Consider the following 26,022-nt stretch of genomic DNA (forward strand, 5'->3'; position numbering starts at 1 on the left):
GTTGTACTGTATAGTAAACATGATAAATAAAATTTTTCATCACCTGGAATGTTTTTTCCTGCTTTCCAGTACATTACATAAAATGAATGGTGTCATTCAAAAGTACGACTCATCCCATAAGAAACAAGCCCTCATACGTTTATGTGGACAAAGCAATAAAGAAAACTTCTAGCTCTTGAATGAAGGACAGGAAAAAGTAAAAGAGAAAATTTCCCTGTAACGAAGGAGTTAAAAGCTGGTTAATGAAATCAATGATCTGTACATGGGCTGTGGCTACCATGGTGAAACTTAGAACAAATACAATACAAAAAAAATTCTATGAAATCAACCTGTCCAGTTATGAAGCAACACTAATAGTAAATCAATTTCTCCTGTTGTTGTGCAAATGGAACAGACAAGAGGTAGAAATGATCAGCAATTAGCAATACAACCCCTATAAAGGAGTGATTCTGCAGGGAGTGACCACAGACCATTTCTCTGTTCTCATCCTCTTTGGCTGTTTGGTCACTTTTGCATTTTGTCACTGCTCTCATTCATAAAGGTACTGTACAGTAGCATGAGACGGTGGCTACAATCCACTGAAGTTGCCAAGGTAGTGCAGCTCATCCAGGATGGCAAATCAATGCGAGCTGTGGCAAGAAGGGTAAATGTGTCTGTCAGCACAGTGTCCAGAGGATGGAACAGATCCCAGGAAACAGGCCAGTACACCAGGAACCGCGGAGAGGGCCGTAGGAGAGCAACAAACCAGCAGCAGGACCGCTACCTCCTCCTTTGTGCGAGGAGGAACAGGAGAGTCAGTGCTAGAGCCCTGTAAAATGACCTACAGCAGGCCACTAACATCCATGCGTCTGCTCAAACTGTCAGAAACAGACTCCATGAGGGCCCAACATCTACCAGTGGGTGTTGTGCTTAAAGCGCATCACCGTGCAGGGCGACAGGCATTTGCCAGAGAACACCAAGATTGGCAGATTCGACATAGGCACCCAGTGCTCTTCACGGATGAGAGCAGGTTTACACTGAGCACATGTGTCAGTCGTGACAGAGTCTGGAGACGCCATGGAGAAAATTCTTCTGCCTGCAACATCCTTCAGCATGACGGTTTGGAAGTGGGTCAGTAATGGTTTGGGGAGGCATTTCTTGGGAGAACTGCACAGCCTTCTATGTGCTAGCCAGAAGTACCCCGATTGCCATTAAGTACCGGGATGAGATCTTCAGACCCACTGTGAGACTACATGCAGGTGCACTGGGCCCTGGGTTCCTTCTGATGCATGACAATGCTAGGCCTCAAGTGGCTGAAGTGTGTCAGCAGTTCTTGCATGATTATTATTTATTTATATAGCGCCATTAATTCCATGGTGATGTACATAAGATATAAGTTATAGATATCGTAAACAATTTTCCACAACAAATTTACAATGACAGACTGGTACAGAGGGGAGAGGACCCTGTCCTTGCGGACTTACATTCTACGGGATAGCGGGGAAGAGACAGAAGGTCGGGGTGCAGCAGCTCTGGTGGTGATGAGGCGGCAGAATGGTTATTGCCGTCTGTAAGCTTTCCTGCAGAGATGGGTTTTCAGGTTCCGTTTGAAGGATCCGAGGGTGGTGGATAATCGGATGTGTTGAAGCATGGCATTCCAGAGGATAGGGGATATTCGGGAGAAATCTTGGAGGCGGTTGTGTGAGGAACAAATAAGTGTGGAGGAGAGTAGGAGGTCTTGGGAGGATCGAAGAGAACGTGAGGGAAGATATTGGGAGATTAGTTCAGAGATATAGGGAGGGGACAGGTTGTGGATGGCTTTGTAGGTCAGTGTTAGTAGTTTGAACTGGATTCGTTGGGGAATTGGGAGCCAATGGAAGGATTTGCAGAGGGGAGAGACAGGGGAGTAGCGAGGAGAGAGGTGGATTAGTTGGGCAGCAGAATTGAGGACTGGAGTGGTGCAAGAGAGTTAGCAGGGAGGCCACAGAGGAGGGTGTTGCAGTAGTCAAGGCAGGAGATGATGAGGGCATGTACAAGAGTTTTAGTAGATTGAGGACTGAGGAAGGGGCGGATTCTGGAAATATTTTTGAGTTGGAGGCGACAGGAGGTGGCAAGAGATTGGACGTGCGGTTTGAAGCACAGGGCAGTGTCGAGAGTTACTCCAAGGCAGCGGATTTCAGGTGCGGGAGAGAGCATGATGCCATTTACCATAATAGATAGATCGGGTAGGGAAGATACGTGAGATGGAGGAAAGATAATGAGTTCAGTTTTGTCTACGTTGAGTTTTAGGAAGCGAGAGGTGAAAAAGGAGGATATGGCTGATACTCCAGGATTCTGGACAGCAGAGAGGTGACATCTGGGCCAGAGAGGTAGATCTGAGTGTCATCTGCATACAGGTGGTACTGGAAGCCATGGGACTTTAGGAGTTGTCCTAGGCCAAGAGTATGGATGGAAAAAAGTAGGGGCCCCAGGACAGAGCCTTGGGGGGACTCCAACAGAGAGGGGGCGGGATGAGGAGGCAGTGTGGGAGTGGGAAACGCTGAATCTGCGGTCAGAAAGGTATGAGGAAATCCAGGACAGGGCGAGGTCTTTTATGCCAAGGGAAGGAAGAATCTGTAGTAGTAGGCAGTGGTCAACTGTGTCAAAGGCAGAGGACAGGTCAAGAAGCAGGAGGATGGAGAACTGTCTGTTAGCTTTGGCTGTAAGTCATTAGTAATTTTGGTCAGGGCAGTTTCAGTGGAGTGGTGGGTGCGGAAGCCAGATTGCAGGATGTCAAGGAGGGAGTTAGATGAGAGGTGGGAGGAAAGTTGAGCATGGACATGATGAAGGCATTGATGTTATGGACTGGCCTGCTTGTTCCCCAAGACCTGAATCCAATTGAGCACATCTGGGACATCATGTCTCGTTCCATCCACCACCGTGACATTGCACCACAAATTGTCCAGGAGTTGACTGATGCTTTAATCCAAGTCGGAGATCCCTCAGAACATCTGCTGCCTCATCAGGACCATGCCCAGGCATTGTAGGGAGGTCATACAGGCACATGGAGGCCACACACTGCTGAGCATCATTTCCTTGTCTTGAGGCAATTCATTTCCACTGAAGTTGGATCAGCCTGTAATTTGATTTTGAACTTTGATTTTGAGTATTTTTCCAAATCCAGACCTCCATGGGATATAAATTTTGATTTATATTGATCATTTTTACGTTTTATTCTTCTCAACGCATTCCAGTATGTAATGAATAAAGATCTGCAACTGCAATAATTCATTCATTGATATCTAGGATGTCGTATCTTAGTGTTTACTTTATTTTTTTGTGCAGTGTATTATTTGCTGCTATTAGACACTGTTCAAAGAGTTGTCCACTAAATGTAGAACCCCTTCCAAAATGAAAATGTCCCATGTAAAAAAAAAAAAAAAAAAAAAAAAAAACAGCATCATATGGTCCAGGACTACTGCAGTTCTGCCAGCATTGTCTCTGCGGATGCTGATGTTACAGAGTTATGTCCTATGTGTGCTCGGTGGCTATCATATTGTCTATAGGGTGCACTAGCCTTCGTCGAACGGAGGTGTAAGGGAGTGCAGGGCAGGAGCCCAGGAGGGGCAGGGCAGGAGCCCAGGAGGAGGGTTAGTCCATTTAAATGACCATTCAGAATGGACATTTGGAAACCGTTGGATTGGTAGCCTTTTGATTATGGACGGTCTCTACTGTTCTAGAGGTTTGCATTTTTATTAATATATATTTTTTAAGAATATTGAATAAAAGTTGAGATTTTTGCTGTAGTATATTGTATGGCGAGTTTGTCTTAAATATTGTTGAGTCTGGGGAACACAGAGTTCAAACTTTTGATTACAGTACGCTTTTCTGCTACTGTGGGACACTTGCAAGTTACGGACAAATTAAATAATCCTCAGGTTTGTGGCCAGGTAACTGCACATGGAATTATCACATTTTCCTCAGAGAAAATTGCACCCACAATCCATGCACCATGTGAGGTAATCCACCCAGATAGACGGCCCACTCTTCACTAATTCCTAATGGCCGTCTCTCTGCAATCGTATCTCTCAGCAGCTCACAACACATCACAGGCTTCTGGATACCTCCTCCTATCACTCTTACACAAGTGACACTCCAGTGACTCCAGGGCACGTAGACACATTCTGCTGACATATTGCTGCTGGGCTTATTTTCATGCCTCTTTTTGGGGGCTTCTCCTAATCCTCTCCTGGATGTCAGCAGCTATGACTGAACACACGGTCATTTATTTTATTTGACACTGGCCACAGATCCTGTGTTACCCTAAGGGTGTGTGCACACGCCGCGGATTTTGCTGCGGTTCCGCAGCGGATTTGGCCGCTGCGGACCCGCAGCAGTTTTTGCTGCGGTGTACAGTACCATTATTCCCTATGGGAATCAAAAACCGCAGTGCAGACGGTGCAGAATTTTCCGCGCGGATTATCTGCGGTTTTCAATCCGCATAAAGAATTGACATGTCAATTCTTTCTGCGGATTCCGCTGCGGTTTGCCATCTCCTCCATTGAGGAGATGAAAAACCGCAGAGCAATCCGCAGGATTTTACAAAATCTGCGCGGATAAACCCGCACCCCAATCCGCAGCGTGTGCACACAGCCTAACACTGCACCAAACCATGTATGCTGCTTTTTACTAGAATATAAAGATCCAGATATTGACCTGCAAAAATCGTGTGTTTCTGCAAATGTTACTGTGTGTACATACTACTGCCAAATGGTAAACTTACTGATCGGCGGTCCTTTCTAGCAGGATGCTAGGCAGTTACACCACGTCCTCTCTAGCAGGATGCTAGGCAGGTACACAGATCACCACTCCCCCACATACCTGCATGATGGGAATCTTTGAAGGCTAAAACTTGAAAACTTATGGGCATCTTACAGATAAGTAGGGATATTTCCATCACAATTGCACAGCTAGACTTAACATCATGTGAACTGTGATCTATAATCGGTTACTGAAGACCTTACCTTTCTGGATCAAACAGGCTGTTATCTCCCACGCCGGATGTGTCTGCGACCATGGCTTTCAGAACGTCAGCATTTGCTGCAGAGACAAATGAGAGGATGTTGCAAAATGACACCTCAATAAATGCACACCCTATAGGGGCAATCTTCTACCTGAATACAGGTACATAACATGTAATGTCCACAGAGGAGCAGAGCACAGGAATAGAATATGTGTGGCTTCTACGCTCCACACAAAGGCAGAAGCTCCGATAACAGAATATGCATTGCTGGAAATGTAATTCAGTGCTTCACACAAGGATGCCCCACTGACCAGCACGGCAGTAACACAAAATTATGAGAAGGCCTTCGCTCAGGTGGACATATGAATACATGCGACCATCACTTCTAGGTGACTGAGGTTTAAGGAACAGATCTGAGTCCTATGCTTCTACAGCCAACAAGATGTCGACTGGGTGCCCGACTGTCAGGGAAAGCTGGGAGTGTAGACAGAAGCATCACTGCCCCTTCCCTCTACCACCCAATCTTATGTATGGGGACACTGACTGTTACAGACAGGCGGGAAAGCAGAGGTGCAGTGGCACCAATTACGAGAGGACTTCTGTTGCCCTGGTCTGGCATCCAGTCTGGTCATCCATGGCAGCCGATCCTCACTTCTGCACTCAGTGCCCTAGTCGCTTACTAGGCACATGAATGATGCCTGGAAAATGCTAGAGGTGTCCAGGATGCTGAGGGCATGACACAGGAGACACGACGCCTCTACATCACAGGACATGTACTGAACAGATAAGTTATACCAGAATACATGTGACACCACGTTTGATACCTTACAGCGCGGGTGAAATATTCGCTCACTGAGCAGCCCCCAGTTGCTCACACTCCCTGATAAAACCTCTTCAGTATAGCTACATCTACACAGCCTGAATGACCCGAGTGCCTTAATGGGTTAAGCTTTATGGCCAATACCTAGTATTTTCTTCCAGGAGACCTTGAGGGGACATTCACTTTGACAAACAATAGACAATCAATGTAAGTAAACATACCATAAGTTAATGACTAACATGTTCTAGTGCAAACGTACATCGAAAATGACCACCTTTGGAGCTTTGCCCAGTAACAATAGGCACAAATGGATCAAGACTTAGAGGAAATGAATCGGAACAGGAAGCACAACCAGAGGAAAGTGTTACCCCCATACCAATCAGACCAGGAACTTATCGAATATTCACAGCAGAAACCAAACAAGACAATGGTGAAAATGCAAACAAGCGTATGCAGGGGGCAACTGCGAGCCCGGGATGCTTGTGAGGGCAGCAACTGTAGACTTGTACATACGCATGTGCCACTATAGACTGTATCAAAAAAATTCTCCATACTTGAAACAATGTTAAGCATTAATGTTTTAATTTAAAAATGAAATATATATATGATCTGCTAATTACCTGTTAATCTAATAGGGTTTTCCAGTACTGTGATACTGATGAGCTACACCTCAGACAGGTGATCAATATCAGCTCGGTGGGGGGCAGACACTCGGCACCCCCACACTGATCGGCTGTGTCCAGACAAGGTAAGTGACTGCATGTAAACAGTAACTGGAGTGGGAGAACACAGAGCCATAAAGTGTAGTGGCTGCTGCAGGGTACTGCAGATCCACTCCTATTGAAGTGACTCGGAAGTACACCGTGTATGGAGCGGTGCAGCCCTGTACAATGCCGGCATCCAGAGCAGGTAACAGCGGAGCAGTGGGGTACTCAAGTGTAAGTCCCCCACCAAGCTGATATTGATGGTCAGGTCTTCAGTATCAAAATAGTGGAAAACCATTTTAAGAACACCGACGCTGTAAGGACAGTAGGATGCTGATGTCAGTTGGTAAGGAGACCGTTATCGTCCACTGTAATACAATTGTCTGCTGTACAGACGTACCTTCATTTTTCATGATGAAGCTCACAATCTGTCCTACAGTATCATTGTTTGTTTCTGCAACACCATCTTGCATTTCTGGAAAGAAAAAAAAACAAACAAGCAATTAAATAAAAAATAATCAAGCACACAAAACTGTATGATATATGACAGACGTTTGTTATAGGGATTTTCCTAGTTATGAAATAATTTCTGCCCATCTGCTGTGTGAGATTGACGTCTGAGTGAGGCCTTACATGTATGACAGATTTTCACGTACAAGGGATATCCATGGTTTTCACAGACCGCACTCATTCCTGTGATAGCCTGCGGGGCCATTCACTGGTATGGGATTTTTCAGGGGCCGAGCGGCCTGTGGAAAGTTGCAGTGACATGTCCGATGACATCAGAGTGCGGTCCAATTTTCACGGACTGACAGAAAGGAGAAGATTGTGACATTTTTTTCTCCACGTACGGAAAAAAAAAAAAAAAAAAAAAAAACTTATGACACTCAGACCACACTAATAAAACACTGATCAAAATAATAAGTCCGTTTTCTCGTACGTGAGAAATTTGGACGCCTGAATGAAGCCCAAGACTGATGGCAGATGCTACAGAAATGGGCCAATGATCTGCTCATGACCAACTCCAGCTATAAGGCCTCATACACACTGGAAGAATGTTAGCGAACCTGCCAATGTCAGTCTACTGACTAATGTGTCTGGGGGTCTCCTGGCTATCCCCCCGACATGATGTGAAAAGGGAGAAGAATCCAACATACAGTTGTGGCCAAAAGTATTGACACCCCTGCAATTCTGCCAGATAATACTCAGTTTCTTCCTGAAAATGATTGCAAACACAAATTCTTTGGTATTATCATTTAATTTGTTTTAAATGAAAAAACCACAAAAGAGAATGAAGCAAAAAGCAAAACATTGATCATTTCACACAAAACTCCAAAAATGGGCCAGACAAAAGTATTGGCACCCTCAGCCTAATACTTGGTTGCACGACCTTTAGCCAAAATAACTGCGACCAACCGCTTCCGGTAACCATCAATGAGTTTCTTACAATGCTCTGCTGGAATTTTAGACCATTCTTCTTTGGAAAACTGCTCCAGGTCCATGATATTAGAAGGGTGCCTTCTCCAAACTGCCATTTTTAGATCTCTCCACAGGTGTTCTATGGGATTCAGGTCTGGACTCATTGCTGGCCACCTTAGAAGTCTCCAGTGCTTTCTCTCAAACCATTTTCTAGTGCTTTTTGAAGTGTGTTTTGGGTCATTGTCCTGCTGGAAGACCCATGACCTCTGAGGGAGACCCAGCTTTCTCACACTGGGCCCTACATTATGCTGCAAAATTTGTTGGTAGTCTTCTGACGTCATAATGCCATGCACACGGTCAAGCAGTCCAGTGCCAGAGGCAGCAAATCAACCCCATCAGGGAACCTCCGCCATGTTTGACTGTAGGAACCGTGTTCTTTTCTTTGAATGCCTCTTTTTTTCTCCTGTAAACTCTATGTTGATGCCTTTGCCCAAAAAGCTCTACTTTTGTCTCATCTGACCAGAGAACATTCTTCCAAAACGTTTTAGGCTTTTTAAGGTAAGTTTTGGCAAACTCCAGCCTGGCTTTTTTATGTCTCGGGGTAAGAAGTGGAGTCTTCCTGGGTCTCCTACCATACACAGTCCCTTTTCATTCAGACGCCGACGGATAGTACGGGTTGACACTGTTGTACCCTTGGACTGCAGGGCAGCTTGAACTTGTTTGGATGTTAGTCGAGGTTCTTTATCCAACATCCGCACAATCGTGTTGAAATCTCTTGTCAATTTTTCTTTTCCGTCCACATCTAGGGAGGTTAGCCACAGTGCCATGGGCTTTAAACTTATTGATGACACTGCGCACGGTAGACACAGGAACATTCAGGTCTTTGGAGATGGACTTGTAGCCTTGAGATTGCTCATGCTTCCTCACAAGTCCTCAGACAGTTCTTTGGTCTTCTTTCTTTTCTCCATGCTCAATGTGGTACACATAAGGACACAGGACAGAGGTTGAGTCAACTTTAATCCATGTCAACTGGCTGCAAGTGTGATTTAGTTATTGCCAACACCTGTTAGGTGGCACAGGTAAGTTACAGGTGCTGTTAATTACACAAATTAGAGAAGCATCACATGATTTTTCGAACAGTGCCAATACTTTTGTCCACCCTCTTGTTTTGTGTTTGGTGTGGAATTATATCCAATTTGGCTTTAGGACAATTCTTTTTGTGTTTTTTCATTTAAGACAAATTAAATGAAGATAATAATACCAAAGAATTTGTGTTTGCAATCATTTTCAGGAAGAAACTGAGTATTATCTGACAGAATTGCAGGGGTGTCAATACTTTTGTCCACAACTGTATTAGATTTCCATTGGCTGATCCTTCTATTCTCCGGGAGATAAGCCGTCACCAGAAGAGTCTGGCACCAGAAATGCCAGAGAACAGAGGAGCACTAGGTGGAGGCGGGCGATCCTGTGTATGGGGGAAGTCCAGAGGAAATAAGGGCTTTTAGGCCTCTTGTGCACCGCAGCAATGGGTCAGTATTTTGCAGTATCTTTCCATCATACTTTTTCTCTGTATAGTTCCCACTCACTAGCTTTGGACGACTAATTGCCCGATTTCCCCTGCAGCCACTTACCACAATCAGGCGGACACTTGCGTAAAATCAGAAAAACACACAGTGGCTTTCAAATGAGTTATTTGTAACTGAGGGGAAATTAATTTCTTGCTGAACACTAATGCAATACGCTTACCCTTAATTGCCAAGTGTCCATTTAAGAGCCCCTGCCACGTTCACGATAGAGTGGCATCGCGGCCGTCTCCAGGCTGTACCCGCGGTGTGGGACCCTGCGGTCATGTGCGCTCTAATTAATGATCGTGTCAAATCTCGATTGTGGACTCAATCTCTGCCATGACCCCATAAACCTACAAATATTAGGGATCACATCCCAAATCACAAGCTAAAGAAAATATTGGTGCAGACTATCATGTGCTATTAAAATGTGCTACAATGATTAGTGAGCAGATACTGCACAGAAAACAGAAAAAGCAACAGATTAGTCAGTCAGATTAGCATCACACTGAAGGGCAGATATTTTGTTACCCGCCATTTCCTGTGCAGTGATCGGCAGCTGATTACTATAGATATGCCGCCCTCATAAAAGACGACGATAACAGACATACTGCTGGCAGTATACAAGCTGTGGACCAGATCAGTGATCATTCACACACATACAGTTTGCCTCATCCGGCCTTTATACGAGAATTAATCGACTTGTTACATGGTGTATAGGTGCTCGCTAGAGCAGGAAATCTGCTGCTGGAAATCAGCCTTTAGGTGGTCTGGTAAAACCAGACATGTCCAACAGTGCAGAAGAGGGATCTGGGGGGTTAGATACCAATGTGCCCTTACCTTTTTAACACACATTTATATTAGAGTACATGAGCCAAATCTGACACGCATCCTGTACGGAGCGCTCTGTGGGGCGGCCCAGCATCCTGTACGGAGCGCTCTGTGGGGCGGCCCAGCATCCTGTACGGAGCGTTCTGTGGGGCGGCCCAGCATCCTGTACTGAGCGCTCTGTGGGGCGGCCCAGCATCGTGTACGGAGCGCTCTGTGGGGCGGCCCAGCATCCTGTACGGAGCGTTCTGTGGGGCGGCCCAGCATCCTGTACGGAGCGCTCTGTGGGGCGGCCCAGCATCCTGTACGGAGCGCTCTGTGGGGCGGCCCAGCATCCTGTACGGAGCGTTCTGTGGGGCGGCCCAGCATCCTGTACGGAGCGCTCTGTGGGGCGGCCCAGCATCCTGTACGGAGCGTTCTGTGGGGCGGCCCAGCATCCTGTACTGAGCGCTCTGTGGGGCGGCCCAGCATCCTGTACTGAGCGCTCTGTGGGGCGGCCCAGCATCCTGTACGGAGCACTCTGTGGGGCGGCCCAGCATCATGTACGGAGCACTATGTGGGGCGGCCCAGCATCCTGTTCGGAGCACTCTGTGGGGCCCAGTATCCTGTATGGAGCACTAAGTGGGCCCCAGTATCGTGGATGGAGCACTATGTGGGGCCCAGTATCGTGGATGGAGCACTATGTGGGGCCCATTATCCTGTATAGAGTACAATGTGGGGCCAATATACTGTACAGAGCACTATGTGGGGCCATTATACTGTATGGAGCACTATGTTGGGCTATTATACTGTATGGAAAGCAATGCAGGGCTCCATTATTCTGTATGGAGGGCTATGTGGGACACATTATACCGTATGAAGCACTGTTTGTGGCCATTATACTGTATGAAGGGCTGTGTGGGGATTATAGTTGGAGAATCATACTGTGATGGATTGACCACTATCGGGGGGGATTGAGGGATGGGGCAAAGAGTAGGGTCATCATACCGTGCATGTGGAGGGTACTTTGGAGGAATTTACTGTGGGGGTATTCTACTGTGTTTGGGGGCAATTTTGTTTGCATCATACTTTGTATTTTTCAAGGTTTTTTATCCTTTGTTATTACTTGTTTAAATTAGGCAATTGGGCCATCCATATGTTTTTACTGCTCTTACATAAAAGAATACAGAATACATTTTTGGAATAATATAAATAAGATTTATTAAAATGTGCTCTGTTTGTGAGACATATGAAAAAGTTCATAGTACTATTTGATAAGGAAAACCTTGCTCAATTGTGACTTTTTTTTAATAAATATTAAAGTTGGCCAGCGACTTTGTCCAAGCTTTTAATTCTGGCCTCTGTATATTTGAGTATGACCTCCATGTATAAGAAGAAGAATAGCCAAGGCACGTAAAGGTCTTGTGTGAGCCACTTACACCTCTATGAAAATGAAAACATTTTTAACCTGCTAAATGACATGTCACAGAGAAAACCACCATCTTAATACAGATGACAGAAATCCTGTGCACATCTCTTCCCGCATCAGACATGTGACCAAACCAGTTTACAAGCTGCACAACAAGGAAACGGCAGCCATAACCTCCCCTCCCCAAAGCCACAGAAGATAAGAAGATAAAACATATCCGCCCCCACTAGACACAAAAAGAGAGGAAACGTCATGTAAAGTCCAGACCTGGCATCAAGCGCGCTGCCGGTATCCCAAGCCAGCGACAATGTGCACTCAGGGAAGCCATCAGTTTTATTAATATTTTTACTTAAGCAAAGAATACAATAAAAAGAAAACATAGAAAACATAGAATATATAATAGGTCATAAAAAAACAAAATATAATAAAAAGGTTTCCTGACCATAAATGGATTAACTATACAACCCATAAGACTATCCTCACTCAGACATTAAACCTTTCAGTGGTTGTTGGGCTCTCTGTTAAAGATTCTCTTTTAGCGCTTTGCTTTGTTATTTTTTTTTATATTTTTTTTTTTTTTTTACACTAAACATTATGTGACTCGTACATCACACAATTCAAAGATTTACTCTTAAAACCATGTAAATAGGCAGAAGGTTCAAGAATATAAAAAAATAAATAAAAAAGATGAAGACATCAAGTAAAATGCATTAAAAAAAATTGATGATGCTTTTCGGTTATATCAGCTATATCCATACAGCAGTTTTATGAGTGAGATTAACAGGGAAAATTAACTGAAAAGTGATTGCAAAGTTCCCATGGGTCAAGTCTGAGCATAGATGGCCGCCGGTGACCACTAATTAGGCATCTGAAGATTTCCATCACTTAAAACACAATTCAAAAAATATATATTGGAGATGTCACATTTCCATGAACCTTAACCAAAGAAGCAGTTTCTTTTACAACTCCACCAAAGTCTGAAACTACATGGACTAAAATATGATTTTCTGATGTGAACCCATGACCCATCAGGGTCAAGTTTGCAAGATTTCTCCACTGAGTAAACAAGTGAATCTCAAATCTCATAAAACCAGTAGGTGTTGTGTTATCCAGCCCCATAAAATATTATAATAATAATAATAAATTTTATTTTTATAGCGCCAACATATTCCGCAGCACTTTACATTTCAGAGGGGATTTGTACAGACAATAGACATTACAGCATAACAATAATCACATACAGTAGATTATAACAAATACCAAGAGGAGTGAGGGCCCTGCTCGCAAGCTTACAGTCTATGAGGAAAGAGGTAGACACGAAAGGTGGGTGTTAACAGTTGCCCTGATTGTATGGACCAGCCATAATGTTAAGTGTGTGACAGTACAGACACAGAGGGCTAATGGAGGCATAAAGCATGTGGGAACATGATGCGGGAAATCTGGTTATGGTAAAACTTTTGGCTGTGCCACACAGGGATAGATTAGGTTAATGTGTTGAGGCGATAGGCCAGTCTGAATAAATGCGTTTTCAGGACACGCTTAAAATTGTGGGGATTGGGGACTAATCGCATTGACCTGGGAAGTGCATTCCAAAGAATTGGCGCGGCACGTGTAAAGTCTTGGAGACGGGAGTGGGAGGTTCTGACTATTGAGGATACTAACCTCAGGTCATCAGCAGAACGGAGGGCACGGGTAGGGTGGTATACTGAAACAAGGGAGAAGATGTAGGGTGGTGCTGAGCCATGGAGGGCTTTGTGGGTGAGTGTAATAAGTTTATACTGAATTCTGGAGTGGATGGGTAGCCAGTGTAATGACTGGCACAAGGTAGAGGCATCGGTGTAACGATTGGTGAGGAATATGATCCTGGCTGCAGCATGCAAGACAGATTGGAGAGGGGAGAGTTTGTTAAGAGGGAGACCGATTAGAAGAGAGTTACAATAGTCGAGGCGAGAATGAATAAGAGAAACAGTAAGAGTTTTTGCAGAGTCAAAAGTAAGAAAAGGTCGAATTCTAGAAATGTTTTTGAGGTGCAGATGACAAGAGCGAGCCAGTGATCGAATGTGGGGGGCAAAGGAAAGCTCGGAATCAAGTATGACCCCAAGACAGCGGGCCTGTTGCTGGGGAGTAATAGTGGAGCCACCCACAGAAATAGCAATGTCGGGTATAGGTACATTAGTAGAGGGAGGAAACACCAGGAGTTCAGTTTTTGACAGGTTCAGTTTCAGATATAGTGAGGACAGGATATTAGACACAGCGTTTAGACAATCGCCGGTGTTTTCTAGGAAGGCTGGCGTGATGTCAGGAGAAGAAGCGTATAGTTGGGTGTCATCAGCATAGAAATGGTACTGGAACCCAAATCTATTGATTGTTTGACCAATAGGGGCAGTGTACAAGGAGAAGAGGAGGGGGCCTAGAACTGATCCTTGGGGGACCCCAACAGTAAGGGGAAGGTGAGAGGAGGAGGAACCGGCAAAAGATACAGTAAAGGAGCGGTCAGAGAGATAGGAGGAGAACCAGGAGAGAACGGTGTCCTTGAGGTCAATGGAACGGAGCATAGTGAGGAGGAGCTGATGATCCACAGTGTCGAATGCTGCCGAGAGATCCAAGAGAATTAGCATGGAGTAATGACCATTTGATTTAGCTGTTAGCAGATCATTAGAGACTTTAGTGAGGGCAGTTTCAGTGGAGTGTAAAGAGCGGAAACCGGATTGGAGAGGGTCGAGAACAGAGTTTTCTGAGAGATAGCGGATAAGACGGGAGTGGACCAGGCGTTCCAGGAGTTTAGAGATGAAGGGAAGATTAGAGACAGGTCTATAGTTAGCGGCACAGTTTTGGTCGAGGGATGGTTTTTTAAGTAGTGGATGTATGATGGCATGCTTAAATGAGGAGGGAAAAATACCAGAAGAGAGAGAGAGGTTAAATATTTTAGTTAGGTGAGGGGTGACAGCAGGGGAAACGGACTGGAGGAGATGTGACGGAAATGGGTCACTGGTGCAAGTAGTTGGGCGAGAAGATGCAAGGAGCCTGCTTACTTCTTCTTCTGTGACTGGTTCAAAATCAGAGAGTGAGCTAGATGCAGTGGGGGAGGGAGGACAGTGCATGGTATGAGGTGATTGGGAGATAATTTCCTGTCGAATCTGGTCGATTTTTTCTTTGAAGTAATTGGCCAGATCGTCAGCTCTGAGCTCTGTGGTTGGGGCCTGTACTCTTGGATTGAGTAGAGAATGAAAAGTGTCAAAGAGACGTTTCGGGTTATTGGACAGTGAGGTGATGAGGGTGTTGAAATAGGTTTGTTTGGAGAGGTGAAGGGCAGTGTTGTATGTTCTAAGAATAAACTTAAAATGGATGAAATCTTCGTGTAGATTGGATTTTCTCCACAGACGTTCGGCGCACCTGGAGCACCGCTGCAGGAAACGTGTTTGCACCGTGTGCCAGGGTTGTCGCCGTCTGCGTTGTGGTGTTCTATTTATAGGGGGTGCAAATTCATCCAGGGCACTTTGAAGTGTTTCATTGTAATGCTTCAATGCAGAATCAGGACATGAGAGGGAGGAGATAGGGGCCAATGAAGACTGCAAGTTCTTCATAAGTTTCTGGGTGTTAATGGCCTGTATGTTTCTATAAGTCTGGACAGTGGGGGTGACCTGAGCAGCCTGGCAGTTCTTTATAGAAAATGAAAGAAGATTGTGGTCAGAGAGCGGGAGAGGGGAGTTTGCAAAATCATCCACTGCGCAAAGCCGAGAGAAGACCAAGTCGAGGGAGTTTCCATCTTCATGCGTTGGAGAATTAGTAAGCTGCGAAAGGCCAAATGAGGAGGTTAGAGATAAAAGGTGAGTAGCAGATGGTGAGAGGGGAAGAGCAATGGGGATGTTGAAATCTCCCATGATGAGGGTAGGGATGTCACAGGAGAGAAAATGTGGAAGCCAAGTGGCAAAATGATCCAGGAACTGATGGGAGGGGCCCGGAGGACGATACACCACCGCCACTCGCATGGAGAGGGGGGTGTAGAGTCTGACGGCATGGACCTCAAAAGAAGGGAAGACAAGTGAGGGTACTTGAGGGATAATCTGAAAGGTACATTTTGGTGATAGGAGCAGACCAACGCCTCCACCTGCTCTATTGTCTGATCTTGGGGTATGAGAGAAGTGTAGCCCCCCCGTATGAAAGAGCAGCAGCAGCGGTAGTGTCTGACTGCTGGATCCAGGTTTCAGTAAGTGCCAGGAGGTTAAGAGAATTAGAAAGGAAGAAATCATGGATGAAGGAGAGTTTGTTACACACTGAGCGAGAATTCCAAAGTGCACGATTAAGAGAGACAGATGGCAGGCAGGGAATATTAATCAGAATAGAGGGGTTTCTAAGTGTAGCAGTCGGGGGGTTTGACTTTCTATAACATGGGGGACCCGGGTTGGGAGCAATGTCTCCTGCGACTAGGAGGAGGATAGAAAGAGTGAGCAGATGGTTAAGTGATTTGTGAGAGCGTCTCTGATGTTGAATGGTGGGACTGACTGGATCTGTGCAATTTAACAATGTGAAAAGAGCGTGAGTGCTATACATATGAGAGGAAAGGAGTGAGGGGCCGATATGGATGGAGTGTAGAGAGTTAATGCCAGGGCGATGGATGTGTGTGAATGCAGCGGCCAGGATTAAAGTTACACAAATGCATAGGTATATATTTGTTGTACTCCAAATGTACAGGGAGTAGATGTATATAAATGTCTTACCTGTCTCCTGCCCTGTCTAACTGCCATGTTATAACTGCCAATAGTACTTTGATACATGCCATGTTATAACTGCCAATAGTACTTTGATACATGCCATGTTATAACTGCCAATAGTACTTTGATACATGCCATGTTATAACTGCCAATAGTACTTTGATACATGTACTTCGATTACATGTGCATAAATGCCCCCTGCATAAATGCTCCCCCTAGCTAGGTCTGAATATATAGGAGGTTAAGGCTAAGTTTTTTTATTTCTTTTTTTTTTTTGTTGGCTCTCTCTTCTCGTTAATCAATCACACTAAATTGAGACACCAGGACCCAATAAAATGTTGTGGTCAAATAAACACATGTCCAGCACTACATGGATCATAAAGCACTTTGAAAAGTTTCTTGACCTCACAACATAAGGGGACAAGCAGAGTAAGTTGAAAAAACTATATACCAGATATAAGCTTGCAGAGTTGAAAACACAGAGATAGCATTCAGGATTAACTGCTTGCTGACATTGAATGGAGACACAGGAGTGGATTCAGAGCAGAGATTGGAAAAGCTTGTTACCAGATATAAGCTTGCAGAGTTGAAAACACAGAGATAGCATTCAGGATTAACTGCTTGCTGACATTGAATGGAGACACAGGAGTGGATTCAGAGCAGAGATTGGAAAAGCTGGTTACCAGATATAAGCTTGCAGAGTTGAAAACACAGAGATAGCATTCAGGATTAACTGCTTGCTGACATTGAATGGAGACACAGGAGTGGATTCAGAGCAGAGATTGGAAAAGCTGGTTACCAGATATAAACTTGCAGAGTTGAAAACACAGAGATAGCATTCAGGATTATACAACCCAATCCTTTGTCCCTCCCAGGTCATCACTTCCTTGGCCTCAGTTGACCAGGCTCCACCGATGACAATCAACTCTTGGCTGCAAGGGTCACAATACATGTCACCGGAGTAAAGCCCCTGTCACACACAGCGAGGTCGCTAGCGAGATCGCTGCTGAGTCACAAGTTTTGTGACGCAACAGCAATCTCACCAGCGAGATCGCTGTGTGTGACAGCGATCAGTGACCGGCCTCCCTGCCGGTATCACTGATCACTCTTGGAAAACCCTGGACATTTCTTTGATTGCTGGTCTCCCGCTAGCCCTCACGCATCGCTGCTTTTGGCAGGTGGGAAACCAGCGATCAGAGAGCTGGAGCCTGGTATCCAAGATAAACCACGGGTTACTAAGCCGTGCGCAGCACTTAGAAACCCGCTGTTTACCTTGGTTACCAGCTCCCTGCACCAGCGCACTGGTATCTAAGGTACACAGCGGGTAACTAAGCGACGCCGTCGCTTGTTACCCGCGTCGTCGCTGGTCCTCATCGCTGGTGAAATCTGCCTGTTTGGTAGCTCACCAGCGATCATGTAGCGACACACCAGCGATCCTGACAAGGTCATATTGTTGTCGGGATCGCTGATGCCTCGCTATGTGTGACGGGGGCCTTAGGATGAACATAAAACCGCTAGGTCCCTGCACATCCAGCTCTGGTCATACAGTCATGTGATCATAGCAGCTGGCTGCAGCGGTGAGGAGTTGGTCACCGCTGCAGCCAATCAGTGGCCATTATATAGATGTGATATATGGGTTGCAGCAGGGGATTTTCTTTACGCATATATAAATAGATGAAGTTCTTTCACTGGTTTGAAACGTAATGACTCACGTAATATTTGCCTGCTGGGGAAATACAAGCTGTGAAATTATTAGAGGTACGAGTTCATTCAAGCCTCCAGTTGGCAGATCACGTACACACGTCTTCTAAGACTCCAGCGCTGGTTTTATGGTGTCAGAATTGGAGCTCATGATGCAATCATTGCTGGTACCCGGACCATCAAAATCTGAGCTGAATACACAGGAACCTGGCCCCCGTACAGATCGGCATTTCTAGGATTTCTATCAAGGAACCCACAACCTGCACATAACACTCAGCGGTTTCAATAAAAAATATAGAAAATTATGCAAAGAAAACAAGCAGCAGAGGAAATTACGTTCACACACCAACTCATATACAGTGAATTTGTCATACTAAAGAAGGCACCACAGATCCACACCCAAAGAAAAAAAAAAAAAACACACATTTCCTGCTAATTAAAACTTCTATCATGGTGTAAGGATGTGAAGGAGTCAATATCATACATCTTTGTGCTCTAGAATAAGGAGAGATTAGTGAAAGTGAACAAGTCGCCTCAAACAACGCTATTAACCTGCCGATGTAGGGTTAATCTGCAGGTCAATAGTGTGAAAAATGCAGCTACTGGGAGAAAATGAACTTCTTTTCTCCTGATATCTGCCAGCTTTCAGTCATGAGCACGTGCGCGGTGTGGCTACAGTCACCGCTCTATACTGTTAGGGGTGGATGTAAGCACGCCGCCCCAGGACTGTGACATGACCGGTACACTGCAGACTCGGCAGCTCCTGGGTGAACAGAAGTCACACTTGCAGGTAAATCCCTGAAATGACCTGTTTGCTTCAACAGTGAGCCGAAAACTAATCCTGATCATCAGCAGGCAGTCGTTTTCTGAGCACGGTCAGCCAGTGTAAGGCCGGCCGTGTATATTAGATAGCTGTTGACCCAATGATGCTTCTGCTGATCATTCGATCAACAGTCATCTCTGCCCGTGGCTTCTCTTGTGAAGAAAATTGCAAGAAGTCAGAAATCGGACATGCCGGACCAACATCCCCCCTGTAATCAGTGATGGCGGAACCAGTCATTATCAGCAGGTTTGGTCGACATTAGTCCAATTTGTATGTTGGGGCCTTTAAATGTACCCTCTGTGCAGGACACATACTAAAAGTGGCCATAATCACCAGTTATATGGCGTCGGGTCTGATTGTCTCTAGCTATACATACCGATTTTCTCCGCAGTGATTTTCTCCACCTCTGGCTCGGCTTCTGTAGTGCAACGATATCCTTTCTTCTTTAGGATATGGCAGATGAGCACTCCTACTAGACCCATGATGAAGAAAATTGGAACCAAGTAGAAGGCCACATATTCCGGATGGCCACCAGAAGAGGAGTCCGCGGTGTTACTCGTACTTGGCAATGCTGCACTTGGGTCAACAGATGGCTGAGACTCTAAAGCTTAAAAAGAGAGAAGAAACAATTAGAATAGACTATATCTTCAACTTAAAAAGAATTATACCCCTCACACTAGAAAAAGAAAAAAAGTCACGAGATGAAGGGATTTCCCAGGCTTCCTATATGGATGTCCTATAGTGGCCCTTCTCCGTTGCTGCAGCTCAGCTCCTATTGAGGTCAGTTAACAGGATCTGAGCTGTTCACCACCGGAGCCGATAAAAGTTGATAAGAAGGGGCGTCATTGTCTGACCCACAATGATCTGATATTGATGACCTGGTGACACAGATTTTTTTTTGTACGTACAAGAAAACAGATTCTGGTTGGTGGTGATAATCCCCGTGCCATCACATGCCAAAACACAATACAAATACAAATGTCCAGGCTTCTCCTACACATTGGAATGCCAAAAACCTGACTGAAGCAGAGGACGAAAACGGCTTCCATGTTCAGTCCATTTTTTCACTGACTTACCGTATTGTCTGAAAAGGGAGATTTGGATCTGCAAATGGGATTAAAATAAAACATTATTCCATATTTTTCTTTTGTGGTCACTTGATCCACGAAAAAAAACCTCACGCACCTTGTGAACAGCACCATGGACTATAATGAGTACATGGCATAGCCATAAAAAGATACAAAGTGCATGCGAAGCAGGCACGTAAGAGGAAAGGTCATACATTTTGGAAGCCTGGAAAACCCTATTACCATGTTTTGCTACCCCATCTGAGAGCAAAATGAGGAAAGACCCCAATTCCAGCGGTGTGTCACTTACTGGGTATCTTGCTGCAGTTTTGATAAAATCCGTGGTTTGTCTGCTACTGATCTATAAGCTCTCTGAATTAGGAGTTGTATAACCCCGCCCAGCTCAGTGATTGGCAGCTCTCTGTGCACACTGTGCATAGGCAGACAGCAGCCAATCAGTGCTGTGGGAAGAGTTATAAAGAGCTCATGAATATTGAGGATTAGCAGCAAGTTTACTAGTCTTTTATTGATAATCTCCTTCTGATAAAACTACAGACAGCAGCCCAGTGAGCTTCACATTTCTGCTACCAGGGTCTCTTCCCCTATATTATGATGTCATCAGATTAGGTGACAAAAACCTGGTAACAGATTCTTTTTAATGGCTGCCAAGCCTGATATTGGAACCCCCGAGTCCAAACCTCTGGTTTATAGCCAAATGAATAGAGTACAGCAGTAATGCCAGACGCGGCCAGTGAACAGGAGTGGCGTCATTTCTGGAGGCAGACTCTCTGCTAATTGCATAGGACCCTAGAACAACAGAACAGATGGAGGAGTTTACAAACACTGATCCAGTAGTATACTGAAAGGGTACCGTATGTGCCCACGATCAGGAACTGCTGTGGGTATGTACTGCATAATTACGTAGCGTCAAACCCGCAGTGTCCAGATGTTACAGCATAGTGGGTGGGAACTCAAGAAATCCCATGCCCACTATGCACCCACAGACACCCACTAATCACCCAGGGAGACGGAGAGGCGGCGCGTCTCTCCAGACAGCTGAAAGTCAATTTCTAGCATCTCTGCAAGAGAAATGACATCAATAGAATGTATTGGACGTGGTGAATCGGTACGCTTTAGTGAACACAGAGGATTTACCTGCGTTCATTAGAAGGCAGCGCTTTGGAAGCAGCGAACATGCTGTCTCACACGGCCAGTCATAACATATCACACTGGTAACTCCAACACATGTAAAATACTCTCTGGAGGCAGATTCTCATGTGCTCGGTGTCCGGCCCAGAGATCTTAACAGCTCATTTGCATCTAAGAAAAACATGGATTACTCTGGAACAAGACATAGGATCTCAGATACCAAGGTATCATTTTGTTCAGCTTCCTATGACCCACGCCCCTGTACACGGCTTAGGAGGGCTGATCTTACTGACAGAGTCCCTTTAAATCCCATTGGGTGGCACATATCACAGGTCAATATTGAGAATGTCTCCCTGGATATTAACCTTTACTGGATTTTTTTTTTTTTTTTTTGCATTTCTTGAGTGATTACCAGAATAAAAAAAAAGTGGTTTTCTTTTTAATAACTCTGGAGCATCTCACTTTAAACTGGAGGTTTGTTCCAGGACAAGCCAGCCCTGCTCAACCCCAGTGCATCGCTGAATGCGTTCACATGTGAGCAAGAGACTTTCTTAAAAGGAACTGTTCGCCTCCAAAAAATATTATAAAATACAATACTGTATATCTTTGTCCTACAGTTGTTTCAAAGAGCTATCTGCATTTTTATTTTTCCGCTGAAATAGTCATATCAGGGGGGGATCATTTTATTTTTTCTTTAGCTTTAAGGCCTCATTCAGATGGACGCGATTTTTCTTGTACATAAAAACACAGTCAACGCGGTTTTGGATCAGATTTTCATGAGTGTTTGGTCCATGTGTCAGTTTTTACCATTGGCATCTTATCAGTGATATTCACGTATTAATACAAAGCTTCTCCTACACCTCACAATGTTAATGGTGGCAGTGCATCGTTTGCTCTCTGCTATCTTCAAAGACCCATAGATATGGATGGGTAACTTAAGGCCCCGTCTCACATAGCGAGATCGTTCGCGAAATCGCTGAAACGTCACAGATTTTGTGACGCAACAGCGATCTCGCTACATGTGACACATAGCAGCGACCGGGCCCCCCGCTGCGATCTCGCTCGAATGTCCTGGGCCATTTTTTGATCGCTAGTGTCCCACTGGCCAGCGTGCATTTTTGTGTTTGACCCGACGAGTGACCTCATTGGTGACTCAGAACACAGGGACGCAGGCGAGAGTTGTCAGAATCGCTGCTGTGTGACTAGGTCCCAACGACCGCCGAGGTCGTTATACAGATAGCTGGATCGTTGCTGCGTCGTTGGGTAAATCTGCCTGTTTGTCAGCTTACTAGCGACCATTTAGCGACGCACCAGCGATCCCGACAACGATACGACCTGGTAAGGATCTCTGGTGCGTCGCTAAATGGTCGCTAGCAAGCTGCCAAACAGGCAGATTTACCCAACGACGCAACGATACGGCGATACGTATAACGACCTCGGCGGTTGGGTAAATCTGCCTGTTTGGCAGCTTACTAGCGACCATTTAGCAACGCACCAGCGATCCCGACAATGATACGACCTGGTAAGGATCGCTGGTGTATCGCTAAATGGTCGCTAGTAAGCTGCCAAACAGGCAGATTTACCCAACGACGCAACGATACGGCGATACATATAACGACCTCGGCGGTTGGGTAAATCTGCCTGTTTGGCAGCTCACTAGCAACCATTTAGCGACGCACCAGAGATCCCGACAACGATACGACCTGGTAAGGATCTCTGGTGCATCGCTAAATGGTCGCTAGTAAGCTGCCAAACAGGCAGATTTACCCAAGGACGCAACAATACGGCGATACATATAACGACCTCGGCGGTTGGGTAAATCTGCCTGTTTGGCAGCTCACTAGCAACCATTTAGCGACGCACCAGAGATCCTGACAACGATACGACCTGGTAAGGATCTCTGGTGCATCGCTAAATGGTCGCTAGTAAGCTGCCAAACAGGCAGATTTACCCAACGACGCAACGATACGGCGATACGTATAACGACCTCGGCGGTTGGGTAAATCTGCCTGTTTGGCAGCTTACTAGCGACCATTTAGCAACGCACCAGCGATCCCGACAATGATACGACCTGGTAAGGATCGCTGGTGTATCGCTAAATGGTCGCTAGTAAGCTGCCAAACAGGCAGATTTACCCAACGACGCAACGATACGGCGATACGTATAACGACCTCGGCGGTTGGGTAAATCTGCCTGTTTGGCAGCTTACTAGCGACCATTTAGCAACGCACCAGCGATCCCGACAATGATACGACCTGGTAAGGATCGCTGGTGTATCGCTAAATGGTCGCTAGTAAGCTGCCAAACAGGCAGATTTACCCAACGACGCAACGATACGGCGATACATATAACGACCTCGGCGGTTGGGTAAATCTGCCTGTTTGGCAGCTCACTAGCAACCATTTAGCGACGCACCAGAGATCCCGACAACGATACGACCTGGTAAGGATCTCTGGTGCGTCGCTAAATGGTCGCTAGTAAGCTGCCAAACAGGCAGATTTACCCAACGACGCAACGATACGGCGATACGTATAACGACCTCGGCGGTTGGGTAAATCTGCCTGTTTGGCAGCTTACTAGCGACCATTTAGCGACGCACCAGCGATCCCAATGATACGACCTGGTAAGGATCGCTGGTGCATCGCTAAATGGTCGCTAGTAAGCTGCCAAACAGGCAGATTTACCCAACGACGCAACGATACGGCGATACGTATAACGACCTCGGCGGTTGGGTAAATCTGCCTGTTTGGCAGCTTACTAGCGACCATTTAGCGACGCACCAGCGATCCCGACAACGATACGACCTGGTAAGGATCTCTGGTGCGTCGCTAAATGGTCGCTAGCAAGCTGCCAAACAGGCAGATTTACCCAACGACGCAACGATACGGCGATACGTATAACGACCTCGGCGGTTGGGTAAATCTGCCTGTTTGGCAGCTCACTAGCAACCATTTAGGGATGCACCAGAGATCCTTACCAGGTCGTATCGTTGTCGGGATCGCTGGTGCATCGCTATGTGTAACGGGAACATTAGACCAATGACAGATTAAAATCAGACATGCCTGCGATTTTCTTTGTCCCCAAAAAACAAAGCCATATGAACAGCTCATTAGATCACAGCAGGAACCTTCTGTGAAAAACAGGTAAAACAGGTAGAACACGTACATGAAGCATTGACATCTAAATGAGGTCCAAGTCTTGGGGAAAAAATCGTTTTAAGGCATGACTTTCTAAAACTTTGTTCTTTAGAGCGGCAAGCTGACATTTTTATTGACTCCATTTTGGGGTGAATATATTTTAATCTCTTCACGACGAGGGCCAATTGCCGCTTTTGCGTTTTCATTTTTCCTCCCCTTCTTCCCAGAGCCGATTTTTTTCTTCTGACCACATAGACATATGAGGGCTTGTTTTTTGTGAGACGAGTTGTACTTTTGAATGACACCATTCATTTTATCACATAATGGACATAAAAATATTAAAAAATAAAAAGTGCAATTTCATTGTTAGAAAAAAAAGAAAAAAAAAACAATTCTGACTGTTTTTTGGGCAAACCATGTGTGGCAAAAATGACGTCACAATTTTTTACTTTAGTGGTGGAAAAAAAAAAATCAGAAGTTTGAAGAAAAAAAACATTTTTTGGGTTGTGTCACCATTTTCAGAGACCCATAACATTCTCAATTTTAGGTTGATGGAGCTGTGTGGTGGCTTATTTTTTCCGGGGTGAGACAGCGTTTTTATTGATAACATTTTGGGATGGGCATGACGTTTTGATCCCTTGTTACAGCATTTTTTGTGGCATTAAAGCAACCAAAATAAACCCCTTAATTTTGGGGTTCTTTATTTTCGGTTGATTTTATATTGTGATAGATCAGACTTTTCTGAACGCAGTGATACCGCATGTATTTTTATAAGGTTTCAGATTAGTTCCATAATGACAGGCATGGGGGTCTTCAACAGATCCTCTGCTCTCATAGCAACCCATGGGTGACCAGCGATTATGTCACGGGCGTGCTGAGGGTTGCACTGAATGACGTGACCCCCCTGCTGTTCATTTATATGAGCGAGCTGCTGAATGTGTGTTCCTATATTACTCATATTGTATACAAAAAGCTCTCACTTCCTTTAATTTAAGCCCTGTGTTACTATTCAATGACCTTTAGTAAGTAATACAACACAGACATTTAATTCCCATACAACACAGAGAAATACAGGGACACGTATTAGCCATAAAATTCTTCCCAATTGCCCCTGGTGTGTAATATCCGGACCCCTCATGCCGTCTGCCTTTACTAACATGTGACATAATGGATGGTGGTAATGATCTCACCGATAACAGTGTGGTCCTGAAACAGGACGTCACCCGTGTAACAAGTCCGTACGTGACATTTCTTCCCCTACTCAATATTCCACCATCACCCGCAACTCGGCCACGAAGTGCAGACCACATAAGATCACAGAGCGAGGTCACCGGGGTCTGAGGGGCAGAGGGCACAAAGTCACTAACGCTCTGCCGACTCCATAACTGCAGAGGCTAAACCTGCTCTGGTATTAACAGCAGCACAAAAACTGTCCCCCACCGGGAGCTTCGTGGCCTGCGTTCCCAATGCCCGAGCTGGTGAATGCAAGTCTTACATCACCAAGCACAATACCAAGTATCAGATGGAGTGGGTGTAAAACCACCACCAATGGGCACCACCAATGGGCCTTTACAGTGAGAGGAATTGACACTTCTCCATCTGACATCTTGATGGACAAGTACCTGCTTTGCTTCATTGTTTATGGAAAGTTTGGTGGAGGAGAGATAATGCTGCGGGGTTGTTTTTCAGGGTTTGTCTTTAGCCCTTT

General features: G+C 45.4%; 1 protein-coding gene across 2 annotated transcripts in view; it reads right to left on the reverse strand.

Annotated features, from left to right (window-relative positions):
• Nucleotides 1-4,945: 4,945 nt before the first annotated feature.
• The window catches only part of LOC141075841 (RELT-like protein 1), a 41,942-nt gene continuing 20,865 nt past the window's right edge, over nucleotides 4,946-26,022 (reverse strand). For both annotated transcript variants that reach the window (XM_073562990.1, XM_073562989.1), the window contains exons 2-4: nucleotides 19,338-19,568; nucleotides 6,906-6,980; nucleotides 4,946-5,058 (exon numbers count right to left, since the gene is read on the reverse strand). In XM_073562990.1, coding sequence (XP_073419091.1) covers nucleotides 4,979-5,058; nucleotides 6,906-6,980; nucleotides 19,338-19,568 — 386 coding nt within the window. In that variant the 3' untranslated portion in view covers nucleotides 4,946-4,978. The remainder of the gene's footprint in view (nucleotides 5,059-6,905; nucleotides 6,981-19,337; nucleotides 19,569-26,022) is intronic.

Source organism: Dendrobates tinctorius, unplaced genomic scaffold (assembly GCF_039654945.1).
Source record: "Dendrobates tinctorius isolate UK_male_01 unplaced genomic scaffold, ASM3965494v1 ptg000376l, whole genome shotgun sequence".
NCBI classification, from domain to species: Eukaryota; Metazoa; Chordata; class Amphibia; order Anura; family Dendrobatidae; genus Dendrobates; species Dendrobates tinctorius.